This window comes from Lepeophtheirus salmonis, chromosome 1, assembly GCF_016086655.4.
Source record: "Lepeophtheirus salmonis chromosome 1, UVic_Lsal_1.4, whole genome shotgun sequence".
Classification (NCBI taxonomy): Eukaryota; Metazoa; Arthropoda; class Copepoda; order Siphonostomatoida; family Caligidae; genus Lepeophtheirus; species Lepeophtheirus salmonis.
Window position 1 is genome coordinate 46,857,894 of NC_052131.2, and position 11,776 is coordinate 46,869,669.

Sequence of the window (11,776 nt, forward strand, 5' to 3'; positions counted from 1 at the left end):
AAGTCCATTTTTTATTTACATCAAAAAATTCCCAAATCGTAATTAGTGAAAAAGAAATGCAAAAAACTTTTTTTTGCACTCAAAAATAGTTAATAGCATATTGGAATTGTAAAAGAAACACAAAACTTTGATTTTTTGATTTTTTTTGTGTACTTGCAAAAACAAAAGAGTTATGAGAAATAATGTTGTCGAAAAAACTTATTACTGGTTCATTTTTGCAAATTGAAAATACTCCAGTTAATGTAATTTTTGCGTCGGCATTTTTTTTTGTTCCAGAGAAACTTCTACAAACTTTATTTCATTTATTAATCTTATATTTCATTGGAAGATCCTTTTTTGCACCTGAAATAAACCAGATTGAAATTTCCATCAATTTCTTTTTTATACCATAACTTTTTTCAAGGGCTATACTAATACTATAAAATTGTTGGACCTTATAGCGGGAAATACTAAGTTCTCGATCGTTTTGGTCAACTATATTTTTTCTCTCGTATGTTGTCGTCACCTCAAAGAGCTTCCCTGGCTATTGCACAAGATCATCACCAGAGATGTTCAAGAAGCTATAAATAAAAGAGAGTCCATATTTTTTCCGTTGTTACCTGATTCAGGGAGAGCCCTCCCTGCCTTAATATATGTTTTTATTTACTAAAGCTGTTTTATTATTCTTTTATTGTTTTTTATACTTACTAAGCCATTGCAAAGTCAATGGAGTCCAAAAGTTAATTATTTTGGTTAAGTATTAAGGAATATCTTGTTTGAAAGGATATCTTGCCTTAAATTAGACAACAGTTCAATCGAGTTATTACTTATTTTTCTATAGAACCCGAAACCCCCAAAGCATGAGGACTGGACTAGAAAGAACTGAAGTATGAGGACTCGAACTTGAAAAGTTGGACTCAAATACAGCTCTGAGTATTGGATCTTTACTCTTTTCTTTAATTATAGGGTAAGTTACGCATCGTCTGACGTTTCAAATTGTCGGACACTCAACGGTTAAGTCGTAAATATGCTTTAGTACTTCGACCAAGGATATCAAAAGAGATTGTTATGAAATATTCACACATTTCTAAATAATCCTGTAAAATTTCGAATCGATTGATGCTATAGTTTTTGAGAAACAAAAGTTTAAAATTCAAAGTTCTAATTATTTTAAATTCATAGTTTTTGTTGTGTGATAATATAAAGATATTTCGTCTCCATTTCGTTATATTAGAGCAACATTGCCATGTTCGAGTTCAATCGGAGTTTTGACATCAGTATTTTATTTATTTGCTGTATTCTGTAATATTATTTGCAAAGTAATCACTGTCTGATAATATAAACCAAATAATTGACAAATTCATATTATCGGAGAGTATTTTAAATTGAATAAAATAAAAAATAGCTCACTAAATGGCAAAATCAATAGCTAGATACCAAATAGAAAATCATGCAAATAGCTGTTGATCATGAAAAAGAAAAGAAGGAACAGACTTACGGGACATTCAACTCCCTCACGCATTACATCAGTCATATTAATAATTATTAATTAATAAAAGGGATCACGTTTATAACCGTGCATCCAATTGCGTCTCAGATAGGAATATATTGAATCCACGTTGTCTAGATAATGTTATTTATTCTATGGATAACTCAAATATATATTTGATTGACGGTTAAATCTTTCCAAATTCGAACTACCCAAGTATCGTATAGAGTCTTTCAGACTTCCAGTCGCTTCACTCCAACTCATCACCTTGGAAAATTATCAACCTTTCGTGTTCAAGAATAAATAATTGTTAGAGTTCCCCCAACATGTGTTCATACCAACATTAAGCTTAACTGGATTAACAGGACTGTTCCACTTGAAGCATTGTCAATGTGGGGAGTAGAATCTTGAAGTTATTTGGATGAATAACTTTTTATTAGGGAAAAATATCAGAAGACGACTGAAGAATCTTTAGCTAATATTATGCTCCACCTCTCCCAATGGTTTATTACCCAATCAAGGTGATATATTCTAACTAATTAATCAATTAAGAACTCAAATTAATTCATTTATGAATTTTATATTATAATATTATATTAATTGATTAATAAAACAATAAATTAGACAATATGAAAACAATCTTTAATCATTGAATCAATGAGAAACTGAATTTAGCAATACAAAGGGTAATTTATTAGTTCCTTAATCCTGTAGGAGTTCAGCACCCTTTTGTATTTTATAAACATTACAGTTATCGAGGCACAAGTTCCATTGACTTCCTTGCTTATTAATAAGTCGAACCGAATCAAACATGAATTTTCCAAGTCATTGAATGAAGTCTTTCTAAACAAAGAAGATAACTTAGATTTTGTAGAACGATAATGCAAAGATGTCTAGAGGAGACAGTGCTGTATTAATAAAACCATCTCCCTTATGGCCGAGGTGGACCAGGCCTAGGGGTCAATGCCCACCAAGTACCTTTGCAAAACATATGCATACTTCCAACCTCGCCTTGAACGCTGTGCCGCCACTGAGGGTGGCTATATTGATTAAAAATGGTAATTATAAGAATCCTAATCTTTTGCATATAATATATATTTTTTAGTATATAAACATAAATGCACCAAATGGGGGGAAAAAATTGACGACCCGATGTATAATGTATATTACATTCTCTAGGAGCTACCGAGCATCGAGTCTACGGACATTGAGTTCAAGAGAATAATGTGTCCTGAGCGTTTTGTCTATTCAACCACCTCGCTGTATAAATATGAATTACTTCGTTTTCAGGGACTTGCACTTATAACTAACCAACCTCAAATCTTCACCTCAAATCCTTGATTATCCTCTTTGACATTTTATGAGCAGACACATTCTTGGTTACACTCAATACTTAGATATTCTCTCCCCAAGAATGAAAAATTAATGATCACAGCTTTAGAAAATAAAAAACAGTGCTCAGATTGCCGGCAACAACAACAAAATGGGCAGCCCTAAAAATGTTTAGAATTTACAACCCTATATTGAGTACATCGTACTCTTCTTTAAAAACTACTTTAAAAAAATTACTCACCCTGAGTGATAAATGTTAATGAATATATTACAAAAAAACTCTCTTTTATTAGATTATTAATTATCAGAGACTTATAAATACTTTAGATATATCCGGAATACATGTGAATATATCTACATACTAAAATGTCAAAGGTCAATAATTTACATACAAATATTGACCTTGATCTTATATATTTTGATAACTTTTTTATTGTCTTATTATGAGTAACAATATATTGATAAAGGGTTTACAAAGTGGAAAAAATATTTATATAATAGAAATATTAACTGCATATTATTATCATTAAAGTCTTATTCAATTTGCAATTCAATATTCGAAGCTTTTAATAACATTAAATTTCTTGACTAGATCCATTGTGTTTCGAATATGTATTGTACTTTTTAACAGTCCTTTAATCTCGTCTACTAACATTCGCACGTACTATTCTATTAAAAAAAGTCTGAGCTGAGGTGGCTCAATGAAGGAGTTAGAGTTCTTTTTGGATTCATCTGTAAGGGAAAAAATGTTTAATAAAAATCCCTTCATCGTTTCATATTTTTCATTGTACTACTATGTCAGTGAAACACGCTTACTTTGGTAGGTATATAATTAAATGACTAAATTCTATATATATTTAATTCCAACATGGAAATAGTGATTAACAACATTGTATAAATAATATTTTTAAAGCTATTGCATTTACATATGAAGGTATAAGCTATAGGTAATATAATCATAGGTAAAGCATATAAAATGTTTTGTTTTTTTTAGAATATACTCTTTACTGTGCATAGAATTTGTTATAAAATGAATGAATGGTTACTGATTCAGTCTTTCTGATATTAAAAAAAAAATACATATCTACTGAAGGACAATAAATTTCCTTAAACGGAGTAATGATTACCTAAGTATGTTACACGCTGTGTGCTGGGATTAATATCCAAACAGTTTTGCTCAGGATCATACTGATCCTCAGGAACAACTTCCGTTATTGGAATGTTTTTCTTTTTGTTGGTAAGCCACTCAAATTCTCTTTCAGACTTACGCCTTCGCCTATAGTATAAAGTGCCGACTGCGATGAAAAAGAGAAGGAACATAAGACCAATGATGAGGCCTACTGCCAAAAAAGCATTTGAAGATCCTTCAGAAGTGCTTAAGGATTTTGGAGCTCTTTCTGCTTTGACTTCATATGTTTTGTTTCGAGATATAGTCGTTGTTCTTCGAGTGGCCAAGTCTCCCCAGGATAGATTTGAAGAGACTTCCTCTGTTGTTGTAGTTAGAGACTCATATGGAGTGGTAAAATTTCCACCTAAAAAAAAGATGAATGTGGCGTGATTACATAGAAATTGATTTAGTTTTTAGGATCCTACCATCATCTTTTTCCAAATCAACATAGCCTTTTACAACGGCTCCACGTCCACCAAATAGAACATAATCCTCCACGATACATGTCCATTGACCAAAATCCTTTTCTTCTAATACATCAATCTTGAGATTACATTCATACTTGTCATAATCCCCACCAAACTTTGCCCGACTCCAAAGAGACGGACACTGCTGCCTCACAACTTTCCCTGTGGAATATTTCCACTCAAAGTTGCATGAGTTTCCTCGAGAGACATGCTTCCATGTGCAGTACTCCCAATATTGATTCACTCGGCATTTAAGGACCACTGCCTCCCCAACATTTCCTTTTGCGATTTGGCTAGAATCTTTCACGATTTTAATGGCTCCATGTACTGGAGAGGAAATGAAGAGTAAAGTATATATAAGTCTAGAGATGAATAACAGCATTTCTCGATCAGCGAACGTCTCTTTCGTATCTGTTTGGATTGTTTCTAATAGTTATAATATTATAATTAGTTCCTTGGATGAACACTCTTAGTTTTGAGAGATAACTTATTCACTTCCTGTAGGGATTGTATGTATGTATGTCTAGATTTGTTCACTGAACGTAACTTTTTATTTTAAAGGAAATTTTATGTGTTTTGTATTTAATGATATGCACCCTCATAAGAACTAACGTGGATATTAATATATCACACTTAATTGATAAATAGTCCCGATAAATAAAGAATCAAGCGTAGAGTTGCGCGTACGCGGACTCCTTCTGCGTCAGATTTATTACAAGTATGACTCAAGAATTGATAATATGAGAATAAAAAACTTTTTAAAAACAAATTTTCCTTGTCTAATGAACATTTTCTATAAACTTAAAATGACATATAAGTAAAATACCAAGTAATATCCTTCAACTTACAAAAAATGTATAAATTAATTGCATTTTGTTTCCATTTTGCAATTTCAATTCCCTCAATACCCTATTTAACCCCTTGAATATTGTAAACAATCTACATAATATATAAATTTCCGAGTAGTCACTCGATGCGGGGGAGATGACTCTCGTATGGTTGAATAAGGTATTTCTCACATGTGCATACTATATATAAATAAGAAAAAGAATAATTTCCTAGAATTTTATTTTATTTATATGATTACCTTGGTGATAATAAGGCTCTACACACATTCATCAACTATAGACTAACAAAAATAAAAATACATGTATGTAAATTTAAAACTACTGTATAAATCATTTTGATATTGTTATATTTTTTATAATTAATATCCTTATAGGAGTAGACTCCTGTGCGACTCTCAATAGCAGGGATGTGAAAATTGTCTAATTCCTTGTCTCATGAACATTTTCTATAAACTTAAAATTACATATAAGTAAAATACCAAGTAATATCCTTCAACTTACAAAAATGTATAAATTAATTGCATTTTGTCTTCATATACCTGTCTTTTTTATTTACAATCAAAAGGTATATGATGCAACTTTGATTGACGATATATTTGCTAACTGAGATCACTACAAACACTATAGTGACCCTTGATCCCTCACCATACTATATCAATAAAACAATGTAGCGAAACGCACCTGTCAGCTGCCCCCCTCCCCCCCTCCCCCCCGAAAGATGTGGTTTTTTATGACACCAGAAGAGATAACGTCACTACATTTCTTTTTGTCCTATTCCCTTTTGCCGTATGCAGCTGTTTTATCTCTTTACAGAATTTACCTTGTAAGTTCAGATAAGTGGTCTATCATCACTGGGATTGCGTGGCTAATTATGGAGTAATACGAAATGGTCCTAGTGGACGAAAAATCATGACCCCTTCCTAGAACAAATATTCATCACGTATTTCACTATTTTATTTTAAAGCTTTGGCTAATACGTTTGAATTTTTAAAATTGGGGGAAATCTAGATTAATTAAGCTAAGTTTGTCTTTCCCTCTGTTTGAATGTCTGCATATATGATGATTTTTTTAAGAGTGACAAAATTTTTAATAAAGAAAATTCAAAATTTTGGCAACACTATATATATTTTTTCCTTACAAAAATGTGTGTTTTTTTTTTGACAAAATTGACAATAACCGTAACTCATATACATCTATCATATATATATATTATTTTTCTTATATAAGAATAGAAAATATTATACATAAAGCTTTTTGAAATTAAGTAATTTTATGAATCTATGGATTTTTGAGTATATAAGGTATAATAGTAATTCCACGTGTACGAGTCCGTAACTAATAATTAATTCGAAGGAATAGATGAGATCCAGGTTATAAAAATATTAATTGATTTATTATCACGAACGAAAAATGTGGTTCTTCTTTGAACGAAAGGAAAAGGAAGTCTCGATAAAAATAACAAAAAGGAATAAATAGGGGTTGGTCACTGAACGCCACAAGAGTTCCCCCCTAAAATTACGGAGTAATAAGTACAATAATTACAATTAACACATATTATTATATTGAGCAAATTTAACCCTACGACCAGATCTTGTTGTGATCGTTGGAACCTTATTTTGATCTTTGGTATTGGATTCTGTTCTTCTGGGTATCGATGGTTTCGTTCTTTTATACTTTTTAGTAGATGAATTGTTGAATATGGATGGATCTGGAGCATATTTTGCTGGCTTAAGTCTTTCTATGGATACTACGTCTTGTTTTCCAGATAAATATTCAACTCTGAACGTATGACTATTTCTGGATATGACTTTCGCTGGACCGGTGTAAGGGGCTTCTAAGGGACCTTTGACACGATCTACACGAATCCATACATATTCGGTAGTTAGAATATCTTTTGGAACATATGATAACTTTGAGGAATGATTTGTACCACCTGAAAGAATTCCAAAATCCAAATTATTAAAATACACTTTTAAATTTGTTATATATTCATGGTCCACAATATTAGGTAAACTTTTTTATCATCAACGAAATTACTAGGTATCATAATTTCCGAACCAGTCAAAGCAGTAAACGGTGGTATTGAATTTGCTGAAGGGATCATCCTGAGACCAAGAATCACAATAGGCAAAGCAAAATACCATTTAGTGTTTTTAGCTTTCAATGCAGACTTTATGACCCTATGCACTCTTTCTATCATTCCATTAGTTTGGGGATGGTACGACGTCGTACGTAGTCTATGAAAACCAACCATAAGTGATAGTTGATGGAACAATTCAGACTCAAACTGTTTACCACGATCAGTAATTACATATAATGGTACTCCAAATCGAGAAATCCATACGTATATAAAAGCATTTGCAATAGCAGAGGCAGTTATATCAGTCAATGGACAAACTTCAATCCATCGAGAAGCTCTGTCAATACATGTTAGTATGTACCTATACGGTAAAAGTGAAGATTGTCCCGGAATTTCTACAGGTGGTAGAGGACCCACAATATCCAAATGAATAGTTTGAAATCTACCACCGGCATAAAATGGTTGAATATCAGTCTTTATATGACGACCCACTTTCGACTTTTGACAATTCACACAATCCGCCGCCCATGCTTTTATTTCCTTATCCATAGATGGCCAAAAATAACGCGACTTAATAATCAATGCTGTTGATTTTCCACTTGGATGTGATAAATTGTGAAACCAACCAAAAATATCCTTATGAAGCGAAGCTGGAACATAAGGACGAGGAGAGGGAGTTGATATTTCGCAAATTAATTCCATCCCATCTGAAATTTTTATTTTTTTAAATTGATGTTTAAACTCATCATAATATTTTACAAACTCTTCTTCTTCTGATAAAGCGATGGTTTGAGCATTTGAAATTCTAGGTAAATCAATAGATACAGGAATTTGTTCTACACTTGCGATTGGACGTGATAAATAGTCAGCGACTATATTGTCTTTACCTCTGATATATTGAATGTCCTGGACGAATTCGGTAATTAATGACAAATAACGTTGTTGACGATCTGACTTGGCTAATTTTTGGCTTTTAAATGCTGATTCAAGAGGTTTATGGTCAGTAAAAATTGTCACATTTTGACCTTCAATTAAGTACTTGAAATGTAATACAGATAAATAGGCTCCTAATAACTCGCGATCGAAGGTTGAATATTTAAGTTGAGCTTGACTTATCTTCTTAGAGAAAAATCCAATGGGAGATGGCTTGTCATCTACAATTTGATGAAGAACGGCTCCCACTGCATGATTTGAAGCGTCTGTAATTAAATGAAATATATTACACTTTGGGTTTAGAAAAGGTAAACAACAAATATTATCCAAAGTGTTTTTCATATCCTCAAACGATGATATTTCTTTCTGAGTCCAAACTAAATCCATTTTAACATCTGATAAACGTATTAATTCTGTTAAAGGTAAAACTAAATTAGCAAAATTGGGTATAAGATGCCTATAAAATCCAATCATTCCTAAGAATCGCCTCAATTCTGAAGGGGATACTGGTTTCTTGAATGCTTTGATAACTGACAACTTATTTTTACATGGTATAATTCCATCTGGAGTTATTGTGACTCCAAGAAAATCAATATTTTCTTTTAAAAATTCACATTTATCTTCCGAAACACGCAGTTTAAATTGATTTAAAGTCTTGAGGACAGTTTCTACATGTTGTAAATGTTCTTCTTTAGTTGTACTAAATATCAAAATATCATCTAAATAAGTGAATGTAAATGTGAATTTGCCCAAAATTTTATTCATAAATCTTTGAAACGAAGATCCTGCATTTCTCAAACCAAAAGGCATATAATTAAATTCATACAAACCAAAAGGAGTTGTAATAGCCGTTTTGAGTTTATCTTCTTCATTGACAGGAATATTGTAATAGGCTTGACAAAGGTCGATTTTACTGAATATTTTTGAGCCATGAAGACGAGTAGCAATATCATTCATATGAGGAAGTGGATATTTATCAGGAATTGTTTTAGCATTTAAAGCTCGGTAATCTCCGACCATTCTCCACTCTCCTGGTTGTTTCTTCTTCACAAAATGTAAAGGTGTTGCCCAAGACGAACTAGAGGGTCGAATAATTCCAGCTTCAAGAAGAGAGTTTAATTTCTCCTGACAAATCCTTGTCTTTTCAGGAGAAAGACGACGAAATTTGAATGTACATGAAGGAGAACTTCCAGTATCTATCCGATGATGTACGTCCGGAGGAATATCGATCGGGGCGTTATTAGGACGAGATACTGTTAAATAAGGATATTTCATAAAAATATTTTTAATACAAGACTCAGATGTTTCAAACGTTTGATTGATAGCAAATATGCCATTCTTTGATAAGAGAATACCTGCAGTTAAGTTACCAGTTTTAGGGTCGGACAAAGTTCCATTTTTGCAGTCAATCACAAATTCGTAATGGTGAAGAAAATCAATTCCTATTATAGGATTAGTTACATCAGCTACAACAAAAGTCCATGGATAATTCCTGCGTAATGTTTTAATTCCAATTACACAAGTTAACTCTCCAAATACTTGAATTATTTTTCCATTAGCCGCGACAAGCTTTACAGGTGACGGATTGAGAGAAGTAATCAAAACTTTTGAAATTGGTAATAGTGATATTGTAGCCCCTGTATCGATTAAAATTTCCACCTTTACCAAATTATTGATTTGAGCTGCGACTTTGATAAAGGGCAAGGAGTTCGCCGCTAAACTCACTTGCCTTTCCTGTTTTCCGAACGAATAGGAGAAGAAGGGCGTGATGAAGGCTCTATATTTAAATTCGATCTTGATTTTGGAAATATGCACCATTTCTTACAAGAGCGTGCAGCATGTCCATAAAAGAGATGTGCTCTACATACTTTAGGACGTTGATCTGGATAATATGGAGTCAGAGTCAAAGATTTGAATTCTCGATTATGATCTCTATCTGAAGTAGGTGATGAGTGTGAAATCACCCGGTTAACTGATTTAATATTAATCATTTCATGCAATTGATCAGCCAATTTGCCTAACTGTTCCAAAGAATCTTCAGATCTTGAGACCAAAACAGGCAAAATTTCTGGATGAGCGGCGTTTAAAAATTTATGCTTTATCCCACCGCTGCCACCAATATGGATTTTTGAGTATATAAGGTATAATAGTAATTCCACGTGTACGAGTCCGTAACTAATAATTAATTCGAAGGAATAGATGAGATCCAGGTTATAAAAATATTAATTGATTTATTATCACGAACGAAAAATGTGGTTCTTCTTTGAACGAAAGGAAAAAGGAAGTCTCGATAAAAATAACAAAAAGGAATAAATAGGGGTTGGTCACTGAACGCCACAAATCTACTTGGTATTGTCAAAGAATTGAGAGGTTAGGATTCAACCCTAATCTAAATATATGTGGGTTTATCAATATAGTTGTGAACTGTAACCGGAAAGAAGATATCATGTTGATAACTCAAAAGTAATTTTTTTTCAATCTCAAAGAAAAAAAACAATTAAGCCCCATAATTAATCAGACAGCCTGCATAGACCACATTAACCGAGATCAAGACTTTAAGAGATCCGGGCCGGCCCTTGGTCTTAACAAAAAGATCAAAATCTCTCTCGATAATTAGATTGCTAGTCTGTACAGGGCGTTAAGATCAAATCGGCGCCTGCATGCACCGGGAGATGGTACTCCTTGATGGAGTCTTTTTTTTTTTCGGCAGAAACGTTGTTGTATCAAAAAACTTTAATAAAGTTTTGGGAATCATGGGACAGTTGCTCCAGATAAAAAGAAGATTAAGTTGATAGAAGAGGAAGGGAGTTGTCCCGTGACTGGTCAAAAACCAGTAGATCTCTTAGTAAGTAAGAAGTAATGATGGGATTAACGTTCCGAAAAATCCGCCGGATTTTCGTACGATCTGTATAATTCGAATACTCTAAACCTTTTCGACAATACACATTTATCTTACCCTATTACTTAGAATCGAGATGGAGATAATGGAAAAAAATAAAAAACAAAAAAAATCTTTTAAAGATAAATAATTTCTTTTTACCACACCCTTTATATTTATTGTTCAATGCTTCTTAATACGTGAGATAAATCGTAAATTGATAGTCTTCATTCTTCCATCTTTTGGCAAAACTTTAAAAACAAAACATAGACTTAAAGATTAGAAACACCTACAAAAAACAGTAATCATGCTATTAATTATTAACACCAGACTTGAGTCATCAAATTTGAAAACAAAAGCAAAGGTATGCTTTTATACATAAAAATTTCCAAGAATTACGATCATATTTTAATCAAAAGAGTTCAATAACAATAATTCCACTTACGTAATTTCCTATCTCAATGGCACGCAAAGTTCATGCTTTATGGGTAGTTATTTAACATTTTCTATGTTCATATATGAATGATTAGAGTGTTTCAATGTTCTTGGAGTCATCCCTGATTTTGTTCGTATAATGTACTTCCAGTAATATTCAACAATGC

General features: G+C 32.5%; 1 protein-coding gene across 1 annotated transcript; it reads right to left on the minus strand.

Annotated features, from left to right (window-relative positions):
• Positions 1–3,068: 3,068 nt before the first annotated feature.
• LOC121131818 (uncharacterized) lies at positions 3,069–5,074 on the minus strand. Its single transcript, XM_040727211.2, has 3 exons — positions 4,394–5,074; positions 3,928–4,332; positions 3,069–3,532 (listed from the first exon to the last, which is right to left on the minus strand). The coding sequence occupies exons 1-3, from the start codon at positions 4,815–4,817 to the stop codon at positions 3,465–3,467; spliced, it is 897 nt and encodes a 298-aa protein (XP_040583145.1). The 5' UTR covers positions 4,818–5,074; the 3' UTR covers positions 3,069–3,464.
• Between the last annotated feature and the right edge of the window lie 6,702 nt (positions 5,075–11,776).